At 35.3% G+C, this 26,418-nt stretch overlaps 2 protein-coding genes across 5 annotated transcripts in view; both read left to right on the top strand.

The window, feature by feature from the left end:
- The window catches only part of cabp1b (calcium binding protein 1b), a 42,946-nt gene extending 30,424 nt beyond the window's left edge, over window positions 1-12,522 (top strand). The window contains exons 2-8 of one of the 4 annotated variants that reach the window (XM_051121733.1): window positions 1,030-1,188; window positions 3,720-3,750; window positions 4,291-4,434; window positions 4,660-4,769; window positions 7,869-7,943; window positions 8,028-8,100; window positions 11,393-12,522. In XM_051121733.1, the coding sequence (XP_050977690.1) occupies window positions 1,030-1,188; window positions 3,720-3,750; window positions 4,291-4,434; window positions 4,660-4,769; window positions 7,869-7,943; window positions 8,028-8,100; window positions 11,393-11,418 (618 nt within the window). In that variant the 3' untranslated portion in view covers window positions 11,419-12,522. Of the gene's footprint in view, window positions 1-406; window positions 1,193-3,719; window positions 3,751-4,290; window positions 4,435-4,659; window positions 4,770-7,868; window positions 7,944-8,027; window positions 8,101-11,392 lie in introns of those variants that run through there. The other 3 variants (XM_051121734.1, XM_051121735.1, XM_051121732.1) reach the window with 3 other exon arrangements.
- Window positions 12,523-14,699: 2,177 nt separating this feature from the next.
- Window positions 14,700-26,309, top strand: gpat4 (glycerol-3-phosphate acyltransferase 4). Its single transcript, XM_051121062.1, has 12 exons — window positions 14,700-14,849; window positions 15,311-15,793; window positions 19,571-19,640; window positions 19,726-20,008; window positions 20,795-20,869; window positions 21,326-21,415; window positions 21,531-21,624; window positions 21,713-21,828; window positions 22,597-22,738; window positions 22,825-22,953; window positions 23,622-23,701; window positions 23,813-26,309. Exons 2-12 carry the CDS (start codon window positions 15,626-15,628, stop codon window positions 23,919-23,921), a joined length of 1,356 nt encoding a protein of 451 aa, XP_050977019.1. The 5' UTR covers window positions 14,700-14,849; window positions 15,311-15,625; the 3' UTR covers window positions 23,922-26,309.
- The last annotated feature ends 109 nt before the right edge of the window (window positions 26,310-26,418 follow it).

Here is a 26,418-nt window from a genome sequence, read left to right on the forward strand (position 1 = left end):
TGAACAAATAAGCTTTCCATTGATGTATGATTTGTTAGGATATGACAATATTTGACACAACTGAGATACAACTATTTGAAAATCTGGAATCTGAGGGTGTAAAAAAATCAACATATGGAGAAAATCGTCTTTAAAGTTGTCCAAATTAAGTTTTTGTATATTTATGGCTGGAAATTTACAAAATATCCTCATGGAGAATGATCTTTACGTAATATCCTAATGATTTTTTGGCATTAAAAAAAAATGATAATTTGGACCCATGCAATGTATTTTTGACTGTTGCTACAAATATACCCATGCTTTTGTGGTCCACGGGTCACATATATTCTATCATAATTGTACAGTACTTTTGTGTTTTGTAAGTGCAACTTGACTAGTTTTATTGTAAAATAAGAAAACTATTCCATTCATTTCAGCAAATTCACCATCAAAACAGGTGCGTCCACTATATTTTCTCACTGTCTTAAAGAAAGGGCTTAAAGAAAGTACTGTAATTATGACTCTGTGGTGGTGTTCTTGTGCGTTCAACTCATAAAAATGATATTTCCAATTTGAACGCACCATTAAAAAACATTAAGCACTGATTACACACCTACTTCACTTCCTTTTTTCTCCTTTATGTTGCATTAGTGCTAAATATACCTTCCTGTGTTAGTGAAAAGAGAGAAAGTGAAACATGAAATTGTCAAGAGAATCAATTTTATTCCAACTATAATCGCTCGTAAATAGGACCTTCCCCAGGAGGATGTGAACAGAAGAATGCTGATCCAGGAACACTTTGTACTCGGGTAAATTACATTAAGTGCAAAGTCTGAAAGCAGAGCTCAGCTTTGTTTTCTCGCTGTCTGATGTAGAAGCACGTAGCAGAAAGAACCAATCGATTGATCTGACAGCTGACTGAATTGACTGACTGACCCGTCCATCCAATGTGTCCGACAGACGTCCGTGTAGTTTCTAATTGTGTCTCTACCCTACGTTTCCTCTTTACTTACTTGTTTGGGACGGCTGGGATACGTTGACCGCACTCAGGACCGGAAGCGCAGCTACAAAGCAGTGCAGTCATGTGATGAAGGGGTGACATCTGGAGAGGCCCTCGCGGCCTTGGCTCAGAACTCAACATACATGCACAATGTGCTCGGGCCTGCCTGCATCTTCCTCCGCAAGGGCTTCGCTGAGAGCCGGCAGGCTGTACGTAAGTCTGGACATGCACATCTACACACACATATGCTAATGCAAAAACAAGTTCTCACTTCTCTTGTAAGTGGAAATTTCGGAATTCAAACCAAACCAAAATTTTGTCAGTAGTTACTCACCAACCCGTAAGGTATTCGTTCATCTTCGGAAGACAAATTAAGATATTTTTCTTTATACATTTTATTCAAAAATATTACTGTATTTGCCATTGATTTTACTGTGGTGTGACATGCTATTATCTTTTTTAAACAGTAATTTAGCATTTTTTGTGTAATTCTTTATGCAAACAGCTTTTATGAGCTCACTGAGAGATTACATGGGAGATTTGTGCTTAAATTGCATATATTTGTCACTCCACAGGACAGTTTAAAATGGATCAATAAAGGCAAAAAGTGTTTAAAACGATGAGGAAACAGGACTTAATGAATATTCCACTGCATTTCAGCAAGAGCGTTTCCCTGCTGTTGAGTCTGCAGTGCTGTAGCAAAAGAAATCATTTTACCTGAGTTGTGAATGTGATGCAATATCACATAGTTTGTATTGAATGTGTATGTACAGATAATGGCAAGAAATCTCTCTCTATTGATTTGTCTTCACGGGATGTTGGCAAAACACACATACAGTATGTATAACGTGGCTATTGTAGTCTAATTCATAAACGAATGAAACAAATGAAATTTTTTTCACGACCAGTGTGGTCTGATTCACAATGAGTAACTGTTATGAGCCGGTTCTTTTTAATCAATCAACAACACAGCATGACCAGTCTTGTCTGATTTTAAAATGAGTGACTTTTATGAGCTGGTTCTTTTTAATGAATCAAAACCATATAGCATGGCCAATATAGTCTGATTCCTGAATAAGTGACTCTTGCGAGCCAATTCTTTTTAATGAATCAGAAACATACAGTGCGAACAATATAGTCTGATTCCTGAACAAGTGACTCTTGTGAGCCATTTCTTTTTAATAAATCAAAAACACAGCGTGACCAGTCTTGTCTGATTCAAAAATTGTAGTTTGATTCCTGAACAAGTGACTCTTATGAGCTGGTTTTTAATGAATCAAAAATAAAGCGTGATCAGTGTAGTGTGATTCACAGAGGAGTGACTCTTACGAGCTGGTTCTTTTTAATGAATCAAAAACATATAATGAGACCAATGCAGTCTGATTCCTGAAAAAGTGACCTTTATGAGCCGGTACTTTTTAATGAATCAGAAACATACAGCATGGCCAATTTAGTCTGATTCCTGAACAAGCGATACTTATGAGCTGGTTGTTTTTAATGAATCAGAAATACAGCATGATCAGTGTAGTGTGATTCACAAACGAGTGACTCTTATGAGCCGGTTATTTTTAATGAATCAGAAACATATAGCTTGACCAATTAGCTTGATTCCTGAAAAAGTGACTCTTTTGAGCCCGTTGTTTTTAATGATTCAACAACACACCGTGACCAGTGTAGTCTTGTTCCTGAACAAGTGACTCTTATTAGTCGGTTCTTTTTAACGAATCAGAAACATATAATGCAACCAATGTAGTTTGATTCCTAAACAAGTGACTCTTATGAGTGGGATGTTTTTTAAATTAACCAAAAAGATACAGCGTGACCAGTGTAGTATTATGCCTGAACAAGTGACTCTTATCAGCCGATTCTTTTTAATAAATCAAAAACATATAGTGTGACCATTGCAGTCTGATTCCTGAATAAGTGACTCTTTTGAGCCGGTTGTTTTGAAAGAATCAGAAACATATAGCGTGACCAATGCTGTGTGATTCCTGAAAAAGTGACTATTATGAACTGATTCTTTTTAATGAATCAAAAAAACAGCGTGTCCATTGTGTTCTGATTCGCAAATGTGTGGTTGTTATGAGCTGTTTTTTTTTTTGTTTTTAATGAATCAAAAACATACAGCGTGACCAGTGTAGTCTGATTCCCTTATCATATATGAGTCAGATCTTTAATGTAAGCACTGATACACTTTCAAGGCTGTTCTTCTCGAATGCAGACATTACGTGCTTTGGGTTTATGTACGAACTGCAGGGATCTGCCTTTATTAGCCCCTGCAGGGGTCTTGGGTCAGGCTCAAGTGATTGAGTTCTTCTGCAGGAGCTCAGAGAGTTTTTGGAGGTGAGCCCTGCATGCGCTCGTGTTCGAGGAGATGTGTGAGCAGGGAATGCTGGGATCAAAGAAACGAACGACTTGAGCTGATTATGAGAGATCAATCCTGAGTTTATGTGTGCTGTTCCAAATGACTTAATCCAAATGGGAAGATCGAATTTAAAAACCAGACATTAATTCCTTTAGAGGAGGGAGAAAAAACCCTGAAAAGGTTGGGTGTATTAGTTTACATGTGCCATTGTGATCCTAATGCTGTAATGAGTTTTTCTCTAGCAGGAAATAGTGCATAGAATTAAATGACTGTATTCTTCAGAGTAGGAGAAGAACGCCAGCTGACTTGTGTCATTAATGGAACAAAACTAATTAGTGTGGATTGTCGGTGATTACTTTGTTTATTTTGTTGCAGAACAGAGAGCTGAGACCAGAGGAACTGGATGGTAAGTTCTACCTCATTCTACTTCGGTTTGCACAAAAATATTAAACAGCACAACTGTTTTCAAAATTGATAATATCAGAAATGCTTCTTGAGCAGCAAATCAGCATAATGAGAAGAACCATGTGACACTGATGACTGAAGTAACGATGCTGAAAATTCAGGTTGTCATCACAAGAATAAATTAAATATAAAACAGTTATTTTAAGTTGTTTTGATGTCATTTCTGACATTTCAAAGTGTGCAAATGCTCACCATGAAATTTCCCAGCACTCTCCAATATACTGTGTCAATTGTTCCTTTTTAATTTGAAGAGCTTTTATTTTATTATGAATAGAAAAGGTTTGCAATGAAGTATTCAGTTACAAGTGTTTTGGTCATTCAGAGATGCATTGTTGTGCTTTGTAAGTGCTTTGTAATTGTCTTCAGAATTGTTTTGAAAGCAGAGTGCATGAGGGAAACATAATTGTACTAAAATATTCTCTTTTCATTATCTCTGACTTGCTCTGTCCTCTTATTCCTGACCTGCTTTCTATCTTCACAGAGCTACGAGAAGCCTTTAAAGAGTTTGATAAAGACAAAGATGGCTTCATTGGCTGCAAAGACCTGGGGAACTGCATGAGAACCATGGGATACATGCCTACTGAGATGGAGCTCATCGAACTGAGTCAGCAGATCAACATGAACTGTACGCAACAACAAATCAACATGTTTTTAACATGTTGTTATATTTAACATGTAACTACAACCCTTATGGGTTGCTACAGAACCTTTGAGTGAACAGTTCCGTAATGTGAAGAACATTTTAATATTCTAAAGAATGGTTTCATTGATATTGAAGGTGCATCATGGAACCAAAGAGGTCAATAAAGAAAGTTGGTGGATGTTCACCAACTGTGTCCTTGTCTTATAGTGGGAGGACATGTGGACTTTGAGGACTTTGTGGAGTTGATGGGCCCCAAACTTCTGGCCGAGACGGCAGATATGATCGGAGTAAAGGAACTGAGAGATGCTTTCAAAGAGGTGAGGTAGGGCTGCACAATTTGCGGAAAAAGCAAACTGTGTTTTTTTCTGATAAATTTTCTTGTGTTTTAAAATATGGTTTTAAACAATTCCTGGTTTGCTATGCTTGTTTGTAGGGCAGCACAATTTAACCAACATTTTGTGATTATATATTATTACAGTTTATTTTACAGTACAACTGCAAAATTAGAATACTTATAAAACATGCAGTGCATATATGTGACCCTGGATCACAAAACCAGTCATGAGGGTCATTTTTTCAAAATTGAGATTTCTACATCATATGAAAGCTGAATAAATAAGCTTTCCATTGATGTATGGTTTGTTAGGATTTGAATATGTGGCCGAGATACAACTTTTTAAAAATCAGGAATCTGGGGGTGCAAAAAAATCAAAATATTGAGAAAATTGCCTTTAAAATTCTTTAAATAATGTTCATAACAATGTATATGACTAATCAAAAATTAAGTTTTCATACATTTACTGTAGGAATTTTACCAAATATCTTTATGGAACATGATATTTACTTAATTTCCTAGTGATTTTTGCCATAAAAAAATCTGTAATTTTGACCCATACAATATATTTTTGACTATTGCTACAAATAAACCCCAGCGACTTAAGACTGGTTTTGTGGTCCAGGGTCACATATTTATTTTAGTGCTGTCAATCAATGAACAATATTAACTAATTAATCGTGATTAATTAAACAAGATTAATTATGATTAATCCCACCTAACATTCAAGTTTTTAAATATATATTTATATTGCAATAATTTCACATTCAATCTCCAAATTAATGTACAAGCAACATAAAGACGGTATTTTTAATATTTGTTAAATATTTTTTTATGACTGGGTAGGTGAGTGAAGGTGAGTATCACTAATACTAATATCAGGGTTCGTACAGATACTGTAAAATTACATTCAAGGACTTTCAAGGACTTTTCAAGCCATACTTTTTCGATTTTTTTTAAGGACAGAGATTTTCAATCAGAGATCTTACTTATCAAACTATGTCTTCTCTGTAAAACAAAAGACATATAGATGAATAGATAAATAAAAATATACTAATAAAAATGGCAAAAATAAAGTGAAGCACATGTAAAGTATTACTACTAAAGTACAACAAAGTATACTACACTTTTACTATAGTAAAACCATGGTTAATTTTCTTAGGGAAATTGTGTATACTTTCTTCCTTTTTTCCTTGTTTTGTCTTTATAACTGTATTGCATTAATGGTTTGATATCATAAAAAAGATTTGGGAAATTGCTCCGAAATCCTAATCTAAAACAAATGATTCACCATTTGTGCTCTGAAGTCCCAAACTGAATCAAATGATTTGTGAACCTGCATCAAAGTCTCGATCTGAATCACTTTAAATTTCTGATTTAAAGCAAAAGATTCACGGAAGTTCCGATCTTTGGAGCACGATCTTTGGATTCTACGAAGTTCCGATCTTTGGAGCACGATCTTTGGATTCTACAAAGTTCCAATCTTTGGAGCTCGTATCGAGAATCATTTAATTTGAGTCATTCAGTTCACAAAATGATTTACAAACCCGTTCTGATCTAAATCTAATGACTCACACTACGCACTCCAAAGTCCCAATCTGAATCTAATGATTTGTAATACGCAAAGTTCCGATCTAAATCAAATGATTCGCAATATGTGATTTGAAGTCCCGATTGAAGTCAAATGATTCACAAACCCACTCCAAAGTCCCAATCTAAATCAAATGACCCCCGATACGCATTTTGAAGTCCTGATCTGAAACAATACGCGACTGTTTCGCAATTGGAGTGCTTCGAAACTGTGAATCATTTTGCGACGCAATGGTTTAACTGATTCTGAGTTTCAAAAAGCTCCATTTCACCCATCACTACGTGCTTTTTAAAATCATTACAAGTTATGTTGAAATTCAAAAATGAATGGCTCTTTTAATTTGATCTGGTTTTTGCTAGTGAAATGAACGATTAAAGTCATGAGTTTGAATCAGTCGGAGCGGTTCCAACGTAAGTGACTCAATTGATTTGGTTAGTCTGTTCCTCTTTTCACATCTTCAGCCAAGTTTACATGACATTTTCAGTACTGCCACTGGCTTAGCTCGCTTTCTGACATTAACTGAAATAAGCAAAAAACGTATGATTTTTTGTTGAATTGCGTTTGCATCAAAATATTTGTGCTTATTGAAAAAAATAAACACTTATTTAATAGACACACTGTCCTTAAATAATTCAAGCACTTTTCAAGACTTCTTCAGGAATATTGTTATTTTCAAAGGTTTATGAATTTCACATAACAATCTTCACGTAAATCCATTATAATAAACACTAAATTCTAAATGAAATATAGATGAATCCTTATAGCTACAAAAGTTATTGATTTCCTGTTTTTTCTTTTGCTCTTGGATAAATAGTCATCACAGCAGCTGGATTATTAGCTTATTTGGCTGCTATTACTTTAAGAGCCGCCGCTGCTGAACGTGACTTGGATTTGACACGCAAGCTCGTAGTTTCATTTGCGTTTTAATATGAAATGATACAGGCTACAGCGTGCACCACCGCATTTGTGTGTGCAATTAAAGCACGTGCTACGAGTACAGTACAATGGCTAACAGGACAGGTAAATTAGTTTTTACTGACATATTGCCTGACAACATCTCATCTGACCGCAGTTCACTGTTGTTCTACTGAAGCTCCCTTGTCACCTGTTTCCTTCCTTTGTCTGAAAAGACGTTCTGCAATTAATTAAACACACTTCTTGTCAAGAAAATAAAGAGACAGAAGCAGTTGTGAGTGGGGTGGCCAACCCTAGCCCTGCCCCTGCATTAAATATTTTTAATGCAGTTAAACTGGAAAAATTAAACGCCTGTGTTAACATACTAATTTTGACAGTACTAATTTATGTATATATTTATGTAACACACAATCTTTGGGATTTGATAATTGCACTACCAAATCTAAGCCATATCGCAATTTTGTTTTTATTTCAATTAACAACGCAGCGCTAGAGTGAGAGGTGCAGAGTGACGCCACGCAAAACATGAATACATTTAAACCTCTTATCACTCTTCTTTTGTTCCCGTTATCTCAGTTCGACACCAACGGAGACGGTCAGATCAGTACAGCAGAACTAAGAGAGGCCATGAAGAAACTGCTGGGCCAGCAGGTGCTGTTATTTACTTTGCTGAAAAGCTTTTATAGCTCTCATCCAATTCTCCTTTCATCGTTTTATTGATTCTTACTCCCTCAGGTGGGTCACAGAGATCTGGAGGACATTCTGCGGGACATCGATTTAAACGGAGACGGGCACGTGGACTTTGAAGGTGAGCCACCTTGTGTTGATTTTGCTCTGCTCATTAGTAATGCTAATTTCAATGCTAATTTCACTGCCGCAGTGTCTTTATTGCTGTTCCAGGTGTAGAAAATCGTTTATGCAGCATGTCCACAATGTCCACAATAATCCAAAAAATATTACATTCGCATTCCCTCTGTGTCTTTTGTCCATATTTTGGAATCAGCAGTAAAATTTAATTATGGAAAGCAATATTTCCAAGGTTTAATCCCAAATTTAATTAGCTTTTTGTTCTCATTTCGTTCTCAAAGTTATTAAAGTAGCAATCAACCTTTTGAAAACTACTTAAAGCAGACATTTCATAAGGGAAAACGGCTTTTCCTTGCTCTTTTGGAGGAAAAAATACATAAATGTACTGTAGTTTTCACAGCACAAAATATTCAATCTAACCAGAACATTTATTGAAACTAACTGGAGAAACATTGAAGGTGGAAAATTGCTTTTTAATGGAAATAACCTTGACTAACATAAGTGGACTTACTTATACAGAATACAGAATATGAAAAACAACCAAAAAAGGACTGAGACAAATGATCTCTATTTTTGGATCCATTATTATTTATTTTGGTCGCTCTTGCTGTGAGCCGCTGTTTCACGCAGTTTAGCTGCTATTGCATCTCATCCTTGTGAAGGCGGTAAAGTGACAGTAGTAGAGCTGTCAACCAGATTATCGCTTAACCACGGGATTATTTCACCTCTCAGATTAACCACGCTCAAAAAGAGCATGAAAACGGGAAGGACAAAAATAGCTAGCACTGTTATTCTTGTTGATGACTGGAGCTGTGACAGTTGAGCGTCCTCTTGTTGTATTTGGAGCTCAGGCTAACTTTGACTCATCCCAGGTCAATAGTACATTTGTTTTTTTTTTTTTTTTATTTTGTTATTTATAAAGCAAGAATTTATAGAGCAGCAGTTCCCAAATGATGGGCTGCGACCCAAAACTGGGTCACAGTCAGCAGAGAAATAACAATGGCAAATGCAAAAATAATACAACACTAATAATATAATCATGCAGAGTTTGGAGAGAAATAATATATGCTCTAAAAGGGAGAAAAATTTTTGTTGTTGACGGCAAAACCTGTGTGTTTAAACAAACCATGTATAAGGTTTTGAAGAGTAAGATTTTTACGTTTTTTGTAGAAGTTTCTTCTGGTCACCAAGCCTTAAATGCAGGCTTGATCCAAACTTTGATCCAAAGTTCAGCAAAAACTGTAAAATTTTGAAATATTTTTACTATTTAAAATAACTATTTTTATTATTTATTTTAAAAAGTAATTTATTCCTATGATTTCAAAGCTGAATTTTTAGCATTATTACTCCAGTCACATGACCCTTCTGAAATAATTCCAATATTCTGATTTGCTGCTCAAAAAAACATTTATTATTATTATTATTATTATTATTATTTTAAAAACAGTATATTTTTTAGGTTTCTTTGATGTATTGAAAGTTAAGCATTTATTTATATATTTAACAGCATTTATCTGAAATTGAAATCTTTTGTAACATTATAAATGTCTTTATCATTATTTTTGATCAATTTAAAGCATCCTTGCTAAATAAAAGAATTAATTTCTAAAATTATATTTTTAAAAAAATTCTGACTCCAAGCTTTTGAATGTTATAGTGTATAATGTTACAAAAGCTTTTTATTTCAGATAAATGCTGATCATTGCTAAAAAAATTACTGATAATAAAATAATAATAATAATAATAATAATAATAATAATAATAATAAACGATTCTTGAACAGCAAATCAGCATATTAGAATGATTTCTGAAGGATCATGTGACACTGAAGACTGGACTAATGATGCTGAAAATTTTGCTTTGATCACAGAAATAAATTACATTTTAAAACACTTTAAAATAGAAAGCAGTTATTATAAATAGTAAAAAATATTTAAAAATTTGACTGCTTTTGCTGTACTTTGGATCAAATAAATGCAGGCTTGGTGAGCAGAAGAGACTTCATTATAAAACATTAAAAATCGTACTGTTCAAAAACATTTTATTTTATTCAAAATTACACTGTGTTAACTGAAAAATGTAATTATTATTTCATGTGAAATAATTCAAATATTTATGACGGTTATTGATATTATTAAGTATCTTGGGCTTGGCATGAATATATCAATAAAATCTATACATAAAATGCTTTTATAAAAGTAGCAAATGAAAAGTATGGTAATGTGATGTTTCAATAAAGAAAAAGTGATCAGTTAATTTTAATAAATGTAAATAAAAAAGTATGTTATATTTTGTAACAAAATTTAAGCATAATATTTTAATAAAATATTTAAATTATTTATTATTTTATCATTTTTTTAATAAATTTTTTAAAGAACTGTATTCTGTTTTTAAGGAATGTTATATAAGTGTGTGCAATAATTATACTGACACAACTGTGTAAATTGTAATACTGTGTTTTGTCTCCACTTAATGTCCAAAGTAAAATCTGGGTCCTTAAAGGGAAAGTTCACACAATATGTAAATTACCCCATGATTTACTCACCCTCAAGCCATCCTTAGTGTATATGACTTTCTTCTTTCAGACTAATACAATCAGAGTTCTATTAAAAAATGTCCTGTCTCTTCCAAGCTTTATAATGTCAGTGAATGGCTGTTGAGATTTTGAAGTCCAAAAAACTGCATCCATCCATCATAAAAATTACTCCATACAGCTCTGGAGTGTATGAAGTGAATCGATGTGTTTGTGTTAGAGAAATATACATATTTAAACTTCATAAACCGTTACCTCTAGCTTCCGCTAACTGTCGTGCACGTTTGCAAAAGAGTGGCGTTTCAGCGGATGATATAGGACGTAGGCGAAAGCACAGAGAAGAGAGCAAAACAAATCACCGGTCACAAATTAGAAGTACAAAATGAAGATTTTAAATAAAGATGTTGAAGGATTTTCATATAAGCCAGGATGAAACTGTTTTCCTATACTGTAAACAAGCTTTACCTTTATTAAGCTGTGTGGAGCTCTTTTTATGATGGATGGATGCAGTTTTTAGGGCTTCTAAATATCTTAACATCTTAACACCCATTCACTGCCATTATAAAGCTTGGAAGATCCAGAACATTTTTTTAACATAACTCTGATTGTATTTGTTTGAAAGTCATATACGATGGCTTAAGGGAGAGTAAATCATGGGGTAATTTTCATTTTCAGGTGAACTATCCCTAAAAAAAAATGACTGTTATAGTGTTAATAACTGAAAATGTAAATAATCAGTTTCTGGTCTTTCTCCTTTCAGAATTTGTGCGAATGATGTCCCGCTAGAGGAGAGGTGGACAACCCATGTCAAAAACTGGATCTCCTGTGCTCCGACATAGATGGAGGAGAGGAAAGATTAAGAGGAAACGGGAGCAGCCTCACAAGAGGAACTTCTGGAACTTGACCTCTGACCTCAAAGCACAAATGAAAGAACTGCACTATAACCCTCCAAAACAGCTATCATGAAGCCCAGAAGCCAACAGTGGGAACGAGAGGACGGATCTAATACTAATACTGTGATCTCTGAAATATATTTGTGTAACAGGGTTTTTTACCCTATATAATGCCTGCGAAGGGTCAGAAGCAAAAAAATACGCCCTGAGAGCAACCAATCAAAACAGCACCTGATCGAACTACTCAAGTATTAAAAAAAATCAGTATGTTTATTTACTGGCATCTCACACCTACTTTGTTACAGTAGGGAGCATCGGATGAATTGCAATAACATTGCTGTTTCATATTTAAGCTATTTATTAATATTTGTAAAATATAGAGATGAGCGTGTATAGTTTCCCTTTAAAAGACTCTGGCTGTTTTACAGTAGCCTATAATAGATTATTACTCACAAAGATTTTATTTTATATATCGATGTACTGGGAAATGCTGGAAAACTTTGCTATCAATCATTTGCTATTATTGTACAATACATCGGACCTATGCACTACTGTATGCGTGGACATATTTTTGAACTGTAGACAAAGATTTGCCATGAAGAAAACATTAAACTGCCCTTGTTTGCACACTGTCTTGCATGAATGCTAGTGTTGATACAGTTAGGAGTCGACACAGCCGAGTAGCCTACTCTTGTAAGCATACTTTGTGTAGTTTTGTCTTGTATTTAAATGTTGTACGTTTAGTTAACAGTCAAACGAGCATCTTTGATCTCAATTCACTATTTGTGTGAGCGAATGTGAGAGAGCTTGGAATGGATTTCTCGTATCTTATTTGTGTAATTTCAAGTTTGTCTTACCTGAGTTATTCTATGCATGCCAAAACAACTTTTTGTAGAGTGTAGATTTCATTAAAGAGTTGTGCAGTTAAACAATTTCTGTTTTTGTCTCGACACCAAGACTAAAATATATCAATAATAAAAGCAATTGTATTATTCAACCACATATCCACCATATTTATTTTAAGGTAAAAATGACTTCCAGTGTCATTTGCTGTCATTTTTTTGTTACCTGATTAAAAAAAAAAATCAGGCTGTTCAAAAACAGTCCGTTATGCTGCTTGATATTGGAAACTGATTTTTAATTTAATTTTAATGTATTATCAAATTAATAAACACACTGGGTTGTAGCACAAATATTTTTACCCGTTTACTGGGCTTTGCACGTTTACAGAATGCTTTAAAAAGAAGGCTGTTATAAAAATATTTAATTTCAGCATTTTCAAGTTCAATCGACTAGTTAAGAGCCATGTGTTTCTGTTACCTGCATGACACACACAGTAGAGTTCCAGCTCCAGCATCTGGCCACAGATGGTTTTACAGTATAGGCACGTACATTTCAACCTTGGACTTAAAGTATTATTTTGGTGAAGGAATTGAATTTATAAACGTCAGTTTTTCGAATCACGACACTCTTTATGATGGGAATAAAACAAACCGTTTCCAAAAGGGCAAAATGGGACATAAAAAAAAAACACTTAAGTCACTGTGTTTGTTTGTAAGGACAAATGTGCTGTAGAAACATTTGATAAGAATGACTTTCAAAAAATAAACTTCTAACCACATCTTTCTCATACTCTCTCTAGATGTTTTAGTATTTTGGCCTACCAACAGTGCATAATATACACTGTGTTTGATAACAATCTGTGGTGAAATTTATATTTTTTAACATTTTTGGAACTTAATTAAAGGAGAAGTCCACTTCCAAAACAAAGATTCACATATAATGTGCTCACCCCCTTGTCATCCATGATGTTCATGTCTTTCTTTCATCAGTCGTAAAGAAATTAGGAAATCACTTTTTTTCTGATAACGGACTGATATGGTGCCCCGATTTTGAACTTCCAAAATACACTTTAAATGCGGCTTCAAACGATCCCAGGTGAGAAAGGAGGGTCTTATCTAGCGAAATGATCGGTTATTTTCATAAAAATAATACAATTTATATACTTTTTATTGTCAAACGCTCGTCTTGTCTTACTTGGCCTGGACTGTTCCAGTTCATGGCAGTTAGGGTATGTCGAAAAACTCCCATCATCATTTGATTCAGATCAGGATTGCGTTGCGTTATATCCGCCTTTTTCTTCCCGTAAGAATGGGCAGGTTTTATGGGTGTGGCTTCCCGTCTCATTGGGGTCCAGCTATTTTTAGCTGTACAAAACAGCTCGTTTTGCTGTTTGATATTGCAAACTGGTGCCTCTTACCATATGATTTCAATGTATTATCTTAGTTATGAGCACACTGTTATTCTTCTCGTTATTATATTATTTGAGGAAAAAGGTGGATACTTATATATATTGCATTATATACTTACTTATACAAAGAAAAGGGTGGTTTAGAGCCAGTTTTTGTTTATGTATGTGAAACTTAGCTAACAAAAAACACAAATTATTTATGTTTTCCTATATTTTGAATAGTGTGGGTACATTGTCAAACAAGTGAATGACATCTTCCTTCCTAGAAGAGTGACAAAAACAGCAATCATTTCAGTGACTGACTTATAATTACGTCCATAAGCATTTTGTGAAATTTGGATTAACTCAATATGTTGTTTGACCTTTTTAATATTTAAGGAGAGACGTATAGTTTCCAAAGTGGGACATCGCTTGTTATGATTTTCAAGGGTGGAGAATTTAGTTGGGATGCTGACATCCAAAATCTTATATCCATCGACTAATACATAGTCCCTAGCAATAATTTTGATCAAACAATTAAATCTTTGTTGTCTGCCGTTGTGCCCCCCAAAATATCAAAATCAAACCTTCGTATCTGAATAAAATACACAAAATATATTTGAAAAGTAGCAAATGAAAAGCATGGTTTACGAAACCGTGTTTTGTCCATGTAACGTTAACAAAAAGAAAAAAATGAACTTTTTCTATTAATAAATATCAGTTTAAAAATATATTAAAGGTTAATAAAATCTAAGCATAATATTATTAACAACATAACCTATCAATGAAATATAATTGATAATAGAGACACCGCTGTTCTGGAGTCAGTTTTCCGTGCGACTATCCGCTTTTGAAACACGACCTGCGTACATAGAACAATTGCGCTGAGGTCAGCGGTAGGAGGGACAATAATCCTCGCCAAGCCGAGCCCACCGGAAGCGGAAGTTACGGCAAGCCGTGCCTCGCGCCGCTGCTGATGCGCTTAAACTTGTTGCATAACAACAACAACAGCAGCGTCTCACGATGCTCAAATGTCAATATAGTGTTTTATTAAGGAGACGAATCAGCATTTAAACGCCATCTTCCAGGAAAAGGTCAGTGTAAACAACGGCTTTCATACATTTAAAGATGTTTGGCGCGTTAATTATGTGATTAAAAGAGAAGCTGGTGATTAGCGCTTTAGCATCCAGTCGTTTACATCTGTATAACAAACAGTGTTTCATACAGCTGCAGTTTTGATCAATTTATGATTTATTCAAGCTGTAATTGACATTTATATCAGAAATTAAAATGAAGAATGTGTTTAAAGTGTTATATTTAGAAATGTAGCCTTTTGAGTGCTATTGAGTTGTCCATTACTGTCCTTTTAACAGTGTTTATGAACACATTTAATTATTTAGAATGTAATTCTGCTTTAAATAATTCATCTAAAAGAGGCATGTGTCAATTTATTTCCTCAATAATGCGACAATATTTTATGGAAGCAGTTTATTATGAGCTTATTAGTATTATCTTCATATACATATTTCTGTGTTTTTCTTTCCTCTTTTTCTAGATATGGCAGAAATGGCAGTGGGCTGATGTGAGACTGTTTCACATAAGTCGCTGAAGCACAATATTCTTCCCAAGGGACTGTAAAAGCAGGACGGATTGGATATTCGTGCACAGTTGTGTCCCACTGTCCATAGTGTTAATTTGATGGGTGTCTGTCCATTGTTTCAGGCATAAATGATTAGTTTTCCCTAAATGCCCATGAAGGCTGTGTTTCAGCGTAGGCTTCAGAAATTGAGGCATTTTAAAGGAGTCCAACAGTCTGTGTTTAGGTAATTTTGTCAACTTTGAATCATCCGGTCTCCACGTTTTGGTCAAGATGGAGTCCTACCTCTTCCCCTTCGACAGCCTGATCTGTATGCTCTTGGGCATCTCCTTCACGGTGTGGTTCACCCTTCTTTTGGTGTTCATCATCGTACCTGCAATCTTCGGTGTGTCCTTTGGGATCCGCAGACTGTATATGAAGTCCCTTATCAAGCTTTTTGAGGTGAGTGAGTTGAGTATGTGGCATTTTACAGTAATTACTTAGCAAGAATATTCAAGGAGCTGTGGAAAATTAAAGCAGGTTTGATGTTCTCTCTGTGGTGCAGCGGAAATATTGTAATATAGGTTCGAAGGTCATTCAGGGAGTCTTTTACTGTGTGATTTTACTACTTAGTTCAGTTGCAGTAAGTAGTCTTTCTCTTCACTGAGGATGCCAGAGGCTCAAAAAAGAACATAGATTCACGATTGACTGAATTATTAAGTCTGGAGGGTCTTGTTGTCTTTTGACTTTGCCTCACTTTGTCCTGTGCTGTCACATATTCTTTCATCTTCAAAATTAAATGGACAACATGCGTTGTTGCAGGACTGTGGCAGTTTTGGTTGTTTCAGAGTTGCTTGTGAAGGTGTGAATTTCTGGGTGAGACTGTGAATGCCACAAGTGCTAGTTTTAGAAAAGTTTCCTTTAGTGCATGTTTCCTTTAGTGCGATTAAATTTGTTTTGCTTTATATAATCAACATGTAGCTCTTTGTTTGAATTTATGTGAAAATGGAAACCTAAAAACAAAAAAGGCCACTAAATGTTAGTCTACCCCACATTGATGGGTCAGGTACACTGCAGTATAGGCTCAGTTCAATTTATTTTATTTTAAAAGAAATTATTGCATTTATTCAGCAAACATGCATTGCAATGAGTCAAGTCACACTAAATACATTTATAATGTTACAAGAAATGTAAAGTTTGTTTTCAACATTGATTTTCAGTAAATCAGCATATTAGAATCATTTCTGAAGGATCACGTGACACTGAAGACTGTAATAATGATGCTCAAAATTCAGCATTGCATCACAAGAATAAATTGCATTTATAATATATAAAATTACAAAGTGATTATTTTAAAAAGAAAAAAATATTTTACAATATTACTGATTTTACTGTATTTTCCATCAAAGAAACGCAGTACTCGTTAGCACTGGACACTTTCACAGACATTCAAAAAGAGCTGAAATGATTGAGATAGATTTGGATGCTTTTTCAGATGTTTTTGCATTAATATACACTACCAGTCAAAAGTTTTTGAACAGTAAGATTTGTAATGTTTTTTAAAGAAGTGTCTTGCACTCACCAAGTCTGCATTTATTTCATCCAAAGTCCAGCAAAATTTAAAATATCTGTTTTCTATTTAAATATATTTAAAAATGTGTTTTATTCCTGTGATTTCAAAGCTGAATTTTTAGCATCATTACTCCACTCACATGATCCTTCAGAGATCGTTCTGATTTGTTGCTCAAAAACATATATTATGTTGAAAATCGCTGAGTGGATTTTTTTCAGGTTTTGATCAGTTTAAATCATCCTTGCTAAATAAAAATATTAATTGTTATCATTCCACCCCCGCCCCTTCTGAAGGATCAAGTGACACTAAAGACTGGAGTATTGATGCTGAAAATGTAGCTTTGATCACAGGAATAAATTACATTTTAAAATGCATTCAAATAAAAAGCAGTTATTTTAAACATTAAATTATTATTATTATTTTTTTAACAGCTTTTGCTGTATTTTGGATCAAATAAATGCAGGCTTGGTGAGCAGAAGAGACTTTTAAAATTTTAAACATTCAAAACTGTTCAAAACACTTTTGACTGGTAGTGTGTGTTCATTTAGGAATTCATTTAAACAATACTGAATTTTACTGGAATATTGCACATTTTGGCAATGCTGTTTTCAGGATTCTCTTTTTGGAACTGACAGCAAGTATTAACGATTTTACATACGTTGGATAGCGTGATGCCAATCACTACATCTAATGTGTGATCAATGCAAAAGATTTGCATCCTTACTCTGTAATTGAGATGCATAAAATATAATTTTGCAGTCGCATTGGGTTTTTTTTCTACATCAAATCCTGAGGTGCCTGATTGTTGCAATCATTTGTTTGCTTAATGCATGTCAGTAAGAGCTCTGTGTGTGATTTTAAAATGGATTCGGATGATTTCCTATGGTGCCACTCCCCTTTCATCCATCTGGACTGATGTAGTCACTCATTCTGACCCTCTCCAGACTCCCTAAAAAACTCCAGATGGCTTTTTTCCAGTGACTAACTTCCCCGTACTCTGCTGTCCTGTGACCCTGAACAGGGGAGCGAGATTTAGTCTGACAAGCAGCTTGACTGTTCACTCGTTCCCTATCCCGACCTTCGCTTCCGCATCTCCCTGAGTCACAGCATCATCAGCGCCCGCGAGAGTCACTGTTTACTTTCACACAGCGCATGGACATCTTTCCACACTCTGTGCTCAGCTGCTGTCCTTGCTTGGCTAATCCACTTTAATGATCCCTAAGGGAAAATTCAGATGCTGTTTCAGCAACATCAAATGTTGTGTGTACACGTGTACATACATGTGCAGGTATAGATAAACAAGGCTAAATATAGAAAATATTTACAGGGTTCCTGTGTCTTAAAATCACAAAATATCTTAAATTCTTAAATTCAGTTTAATCAAATTTAGGATCATAAAATCTTAAAAAAAAAAAAAAAACTCTTCTTTTCAGTGGTTACTAACAATCGGTAAAACTCATTTAAAAACCTGCATTAAAAAATTTACTCAACATGTAATTAAAATGCAGTTTCTTGGAGCACTCTTCTTGAGTTATGGGCACATAAACTTTGGAAAAAGAATATTTATGGCACTCAGACAAGTGTGTTCAATGCAATTGTGACAGAAGGAAGCAAGATACATCTCTAGTTTCAACATTATTTGTTTGTTTGTTTTATGGTGCCTCGAGTTTGAACTTCCAAAAGCAGTTGTAAACGATCCCAGCCGAGGAAGAAGGGCCTCATCTAGTGAAACTATCGGCTGTTTTCATAAAAATAATACAATTTATATACGTTTTAATGTCAAACGCTCGTCTAGCTCATGACAGTTAGGGTATGTCGAAAAACTTAGACCGTATTTTCTCCCTCAACTTCAAAATCATCCTGTATCACTGTTTTACCTTTTTTGTTAAGGGTGTTTGATCTTCTTTGCATGTTCACTTTGCAAAAACTGGGTCGGTACTTCTGCAGTCTAGGATGATTTTGAAGTGATTTTTGAAACTCTTTTACAAAACAGTTGATTTCTCTGCAAATATTAATCCATGACATTTAATATTTTGGCTTTCATCACTATACATGTTTATCTTTCTTCAACAAAAATATTAGCAAAATCAAAAAGTTGAGTTAACACGGTATGACCCAGATGCTGACAGATGCTTTTTTTGACCAAATCGTTGAAAAGAACTGGTTCAAAAGTCTGTTGAGCTGTCAGTAGTTGTGGTTTTCAGGGGCTCTGGCTGAACTCCAGGACCCAGCAAGGACACAGCCGTTGTGTTCTCCTCCCCAGTGGTGTTTTAAGCGGCTGGCTGTGAATCTGTGGAATTGGCTCCCCAAAGGCTGTTTACCGCTTCAATGTTGTTTGTTTCCCCATCCTCATGACAGCTGTATGAGGTCTCCTGGGGTTTTAGTCCAGCCTGCCATTGGGGATACAAAATAAATTTAACATGGTGTAACAAAAGGACGATTAAGTATTTCAGTTAAGATTTTGTGACTCATATAATGTAATTCCTTAATGAAACACATCATCCATCACCAGAACATGACGAAATGCTTCAGTAAAAATTTTTGCACCTTTAAATTAGGCAAATACCACAGTTTTAAAGGTATTACTAATTTGAGGGCACACCAGGATGCTGAGCTATTGCTGTTTGAGATTTGCTTAATTTGACTTATTCTCATTCTGTTTTCAGTGGGCGACCTTAAGAATGGAGCGAGGAGCCAAGGAGAAGAATCAGCATCTCTACAAACCCTACAGCAATGGTGAAACACTTAAAAGATCATTACAACTACGTCATATCTTTATCATCATCCTAAACCTACTTTTTTTTTTTTTTTGTCCCCTCAGGCATCATTGCCAAAGAGCCAGCGTCCCTCGAACAGGAGATCCAGGAAATGAGGCGTGGTGGTGCAGAGCCTGAGTTTGACATGTCTGACATCTTCTATTTCTGCCGGCGAGGTGTGGAGAGCATCGTCGATGATGAAGTGACCAAGCGCTTCACGGCGGAGGAGCTGGAGTCCTGGAACCTGCTGACCCGAAGCAACTACAACTTCCACCACATCAGCACCAGGCTCACAGTGCTCTGGGGGGTGGGGGTGCTCATCCGCTATGGGTTTCTACTGCCTCTCAGGTGAGAGGAAGATGTATGGATACTGCATGAATGCTTCGTGGATGGATATGTTTGGTGATCGTAGTGGTTTTTAAATTGGTAATCACTTTAAAGAAGTGGCTCTTAAAAGGATAGTTCACCCAAAAATGAAAATTCTGTCATTAAGTACTCACCATCATGTCATTCTAAACCCATAAGACCTTTGTTTGTCTTTGGAACACAAATTAAGATATTTTTGATGAGATCCAAGAGCTTTCTGATCCTCCATAGACTACCACGTTAAAGGGAGGTAGTTTTGTTGATGTTCTTGGTACTTTTCTGGACCTTGAATGTGGTAGAAGCCTTTCTGTCTCTTGGATTTAATCAAAAATGTATTAATTTGTGTTCTGAAGTTGAGCGAAGGTCTTATTTTACCATTTATGAATTTAATTGTATAACACCTGCTGTTCTAAAACTTGTTTTGAATTAAAAACAATGCAGTGTATTTCAGTGAGAAATAGTCAAAGTTCTATGTGGCCTGATTCCAAACCTTAAAAACAGACGTAGGTCAGCGGTTTTAAATTGTCAGCCATTTTAAACCATCAGCAGTTTTAAGGCTTCCAGGTGCCAAATGCTAAGTGCTCAAGGTTAAAACAGACACCTTATATTTTTATTCAAAAGAACTATGCTGAAAAATTTGTGCAAGTCACCTGAGGCTGTTCGTAAGCTTTGCTAGCCTGCGACATTTACTCTAATGCAGACCTAATGTTTGTGCTGTGATTGTGCTAGGCAGTGTCAGTATTACATTTGCTATGTTGTTCTTAACAGGGTCACGCTTGCCTTCACCGGTGTTGGTCTTCTTGTGGTTCTGACGTCCATTGTTGGCCTGTTTCCAAATGGAAGGTATGCTTTGGTACACTTCTAAAGGTTTAACTCAATTGTGCTTGACGAGAAAACAGTGTAAACATTGATATAATCTGCTATTCAGAGGTTTGCAGTCGGTAAGATTAAAATAAAATACTTTTATTCAGCAAGGATGAATTAAATTCATTAAAAGTGACAGTAAAGCCTGTAATGGTGATGCAAAAGATTTCTATTTCAAGTGAACTGTTCTTGTGAACATTCTGTTCATCAAAGAATTTTGAAAGTAAAATGTTTCCACAAAAATATTACAAAGCAACATAATATCAACATAATAATAAAAATATCTGCATGTTGGAGTGATTTCTGAAGGCTCATTTGACACTGAAGACTGGAGCAATGATGCTGAAAATTCAGCTTCGCATCAAATGAATAAATTAATCTCTTTTGGCATGTAAATTTGTATATTAACACTGATTTCTGTTCTCTGATGGGCAGAATGAAGAATTATCTCAGTGACAAGGTTCATCTGATGTGTTACCGGATCTGTGTAAGAGCCCTCACAGCCATCATCACCTACCATGACAGGTATTGACATGTAAACACTACCATATGCCAATATTAAACACCATTAAAGATCTCTATGCCTGGTTTTAATTATTCATATTTCTAAGCATCCACTTAACTGTTTTTTCCCTTCAAGTGAGAATAAACCCAAAAACGGAGGAATCTGTGTGGCCAATCACACCTCACCCATCGACGTCATCATTCTGGCCAGTGACGGATGCTACGCTATGGTAGTTTGATATTTGTGTTGATGATTTTGGCTCAGTGTTGATATTAAATGTAATATATGCATTAACTCTGTCTCTCTGTGTGGATCAGGTAGGTCAGGTCCATGGTGGTCTGATGGGGGTCATTCAGAGGGCGATGGTGAAAGCCTGTCCTCATATCTGGTTTGAGAGGTCTGAGGTGAAGGACCGACACCTAGTGGCCAAACGGTAACATTGTATTCAACAAATATTCAACTCCTCCAAGATTTACACTACCAGTCAGATTTTTAATGCTGTTTAACGAAGTCTCTTCTGCTCACCAAGCCAAAATACAGCAAAAACAGTAAATTTCTGAAATATTTTTGCTGTTTGAAATAACTCTTTTCTATTTGAATATATTGTAAAATTTAATTTATTCTTATGATTTCAAAGCTGATTTTTTTTAGCATCATTACCCCAGTCACATGCTTTCAGAAATCATTCTAATATTCTGATTTGCTGTTCAAAACATTTATTATTATTATTATTATGTTGAAAACAGCTGTTAAAAATCTTACTGTTAACAAACTTTTGACTGGTAGTGTATACTAGCAGTTATTGTCACAAGCAAAATGTTTGTCACAACTAGGGCTGCACGATAAATCGCATGCGATTTATCATGCGCGATTAGTCAGTAAAGCCGGTTCTGTGATTAGTAGTAAATCTCCATCACGTGTGTTCAGCTGGAGCGGCAATTAATACACAGTGCCGTAAATCACTGACAAGCTACGCAAAATCGCGCTCATATTCGAGTGCAATTCATCTGTGATTATCAGCGCAATTTTGCACAGCTTGTCAGTGATTTACGGCTCTGTGTATTAATTGCCACTCCAGCTCAACGCATGCAATGAAGATTTACTACTAATTAGAACCGGCTTTACTGACTAAACATGCATGATAATTGCATGCGATTTATCGTGCAGCCCTAGTCACAATCAAACTCATTTTATTTTTTAGATTAAGTGACCACGTTGCAGACACAACCAAACTGCCAATCCTCATATTCCCAGAGGGAACTTGTATTAACAACACTTCAGTCATGATGTTCAAGAAGGGAAGCTTTGAGATCGGCTGCACTGTTTACCCTGTGGCAATAAAGGTAAGAACATCATCCTTTTTCTGTTACATGCTTTTTTCATTGTTTATAAAGTGTTTTTAAATGACTTTTTGCTGTTATTTTGGCAGTATGACCCTCGTTTTGGTGACGCGTTCTGGAACAGCAGCAAGTTTGGGATGGTGAACTACCTGCTGCACATGATGAGCAGTTGGGCCATTGTCTGTAGCGTCTGGTACCTTCCACCAATGAGCCGCATGGTGAGTGGTGAAGCTTCAGAAGAGACGTACATTTAATTATATATAATATATATATATATATATATATATATATATATATATATATATACACATATATATACACACTACTGTTTGAAAGCTTGGGGTCAGTAAGACCTTTTTGAAGAACTTTATACTTTTATTGATCAAGGATGCATTAAATTGATCAAAAGTGACAGGAAAGGTATTTATAATATAAAGATTTCTATTTCAGATAATAGCTGTTCTTTTAAACCTGTTAATTAAAGAAACATGAATACGTTCACAGAAATATGAAGCAACTTAATTGTTTTCAACATTGATAAAAAATGTTTCTTAATCTGCAAATCAGCATATTGAAATGATTTCTGAAGGATCATGTGATGCTGAAGAATGGAGTAATGATGCTGAAAATTCAGCTTTACCATCACATGAATAAATTATATTGTAAATTATATACTTAAAACAAAACAGTTATTTTGGATTGTAGTAATATTTCATAATTTTACTGTTTTTACTGTATTTTTGATTAAATGCAGTCTTGCTAAGCTTCTTTCAAAAACATAAAATCTTACAATCCCAAATTTGTTAACAGAACTTGGGACTATTTTGGAGCTTTTTGGTTAGCGTTTCACTATATTTAGGTGAGTTTTAAATTCATATTTTTACAGGAAGAGGAGGACGCTGTACAGTTTGCCAATAGGGTCAAAGCAGCCATCGCTAGAAAGGGAGGATTGGCAGACTTGTTATGGTGAGTTCACTTATTAAAGAGTGGCAAACACATTATGTGACTAAAAAGAATGCAAATTGACATTTTAAAATGAAATAAAACTCAAAGCTTCTGTGTTGTGCATGTTCACAGGGATGGCGGTTTGAAACGAGGGAAAGTCAAAGAAGTTTTCAAAGAGGAGCAGCAGAAACTTTATAGCAAGGTTTTAGTGGGCAGCAGCGAAGACCGCAGTCGCTCTTGAAGGGAATCAGTTGTTTGCTTGAATTTACAAGTGCTGCTCGGCGCTCACAGCGAGAGCCTGAAACCTCAGCAGATGCAGTGCGGCCCAAGACTGGCCCCTTCCTGAACCTGCTCAGACTGTAGAACTGAACTGATGAAGTCATTGTGAGTCGGTGGGAAAACTGTGTTGCCAGACCCTTGGCTCACTGCTGTGCCTCAGGAGCTTTTGCATCATTGCATGAAAGTGTCTGTGGCATTCAATTCCTGGGCTGACTATGATTTCAGTTTCAGGATGATTCATGATTCAGGAGTGAGAGTTACACAAGGAATACTTGAGTGAATTTTTTTTTTTCCTTCACCGTCTGTTACAGTTTTGAATATTTGTGCTCTGTTACTATAATGCATGATGTCCCAGGAAAAGAGAGAGTGGAAGAGTTTGAAGTGATTTATTTAAGCTTGTTAAAAAAAAAAAAAAAAATCAGAGGAAAAAGTGAAAGGATGGTGTGCGTAGAACTTTATTGTTGGTAGAACCATGAAGAACAATATCTGTTATGTGTTTAGCTGCTCAGCGTTCATCTCCTCATGGCAGCCTCTCTAGTCTGCTGTTTGTTCTTTTTTTTGTAATAAAATGTCTTTTTTTTTTTTTTTTTTTTTTTTTTCTCTTCTCTCTCCACATTGTGACTTAATATCTGCTATTTAATGTGTACATTCAAAACTTTCTTTCAAATATTTTTTGAAAACATTATTGAAATGTTACTGCCTAGCCATTTAGAAAAGTTTAGCACGCTTTTCTGACTTGTGAATTTATGATTCGCTCTCCGAAGTCGCAATCTGTAATTGATTTGCGAATGATTCAGATAGGGACTTCAGAGTGCGTATGGTGAATCATTTGATCTAAATCAGAACTTCAGATTTAGAGTGTGGATCGCGAATCATTTGGTTTACATCGAAACGATGGTTTGCAAATCGTTTGATTCAGATTAGGACTTCAGAGTGAGAATCATTAAATTTAGACTGAACTTCGGTGCGCGAATCATTTGATTCAGATTTGGGACTTCACAGTACATATAGTGAATCAATTGATCTGGATCAGAACTTCGCAGTGGGTTCGCAAATATTTTGATTCAGACTGAAACTTCGGAGCGGATTTGCAAATCATTTTACGAAATGAATGTTTTGCTATCCACAATCTAAAATGATGGTTCGCGAATCATTTAGTTCAGATTGGGACTTTGGAGTGTGGATCACGAATCATTTGACGTAGATCAAAACTTCGGTGCGTGAATCATTTGATTTAGGTCAACTTTGGTGCACAAATCATTTTATCCAGATTGGGACTTCGGAGTGTGGATTGCAAATCATTGGATTTAGATTGAAATGATGGTTTGTGAATCAGTGATTCAAAACAGTACTTCAGAGTGGGTTCACAAATCATTTTGCAAAATAAATGATTTGCTATCCAAAGTCTGAAATGATGGTTCGCGAATCATTTAGTTCAGATTGGGTCTTTGGAGTGTGGCTCACGAATCATTTGATTTAGATCAAAACTTCGGTGCGCAAATCATTTGGTTCAGATTGGGACTTCAGAGTGCGTATGGTGAATGATTTCATTTAGATCAACTTTGGTGCACAAATCATTTTGTCCAGATTGGGACTTTAGAGTGCGGATTGCAAATCATTGGATTTAGATCGAAATGACGGTTTGTGAATCATTGATTCAGATCAGAACTTCGGAGTGTGGATTGCAAATAACTTGATTTAGATCGAAACTTTAGTGCATGAATCATTTGATTCAGATCGGGGCTTCGGAGTGCGGATCATGAATCATTTTTTGATTTAGATCGGGACTTCTGATTGCTGATCGCAAATCATTTGATTAAGATTAAAACTTCTATGTTAAAATCATTTTGTTCAGATTGGGACTTCAGAGTGTGGATCGAGAATCATTGGATTTAATTCAAAATGATGGTTCACGAATCACTGATTCAGATCAGGACTTCGGAGTGTGGATCGTGAATCATTTGATTTAGATTGAAACTTTCGGTGCGCAAATCTTTTGATTTAGATTGAAATTTCGGTGCGCGAATCATTTTGTTCAGATTGGAATTTTGAAATGCAGATCGCAAATAATTTGATTTAGATTGAAATGATGGTTTGTGGATCATTTGATTCAGATCAGACATCGGAGTGTGGATCGCGAATCATTTGATTTAGATCGAAACTTTAGTGCGCGAATCATTTTGTTGAGGTCAGGACTTTAGAGTGTCTATTGCGCATAATTTATTTCAATCTATTTTTTTAATTTATTTTTATTAAAACATTGTGACTTAATCTACTTTTTATTTGTACATTCAAAACATTCTTTCAAAAGTTTTTGAAAACATTATTAAAATTTTAATGCTTAACCATTTAGGGATGTTTGGCGCACTTTTCTAACTTGTGAATTTGGGTAGTTACAGAAAAGTTCTAATATGATGTTGTAACTTAATTTAAAATAATGTAATGTTTTGTTGAATGTA

Source organism: Labeo rohita, chromosome 10, assembly GCF_022985175.1.
Source record: "Labeo rohita strain BAU-BD-2019 chromosome 10, IGBB_LRoh.1.0, whole genome shotgun sequence".
NCBI lineage: Eukaryota > Metazoa > Chordata > Actinopteri > Cypriniformes > Cyprinidae > Labeo > Labeo rohita.

What these genes read in the sequence shown, in the direction of transcription:
- gpat4 (XM_051121062.1), top strand. Translation starts at nt 15,626, where the DNA reads ATGGAGTCCTACCTCTTCCCCTTCGACAGCCTGATCTGTATGCTCTTG. An exon ending in CCCTTATCAAGCTTTTTGAG is followed by an intron (nt 15,794 to 19,570) that starts GTGAGTGAGTTG and finishes TTCTGTTTTCAG; the next exon opens with TGGGCGACCTTAAGAATGGA. An exon ending in TTTACCCTGTGGCAATAAAG is followed by an intron (nt 22,739 to 22,824) that starts GTAAGAACATCA and finishes TTATTTTGGCAG; the next exon opens with TATGACCCTCGTTTTGGTGA.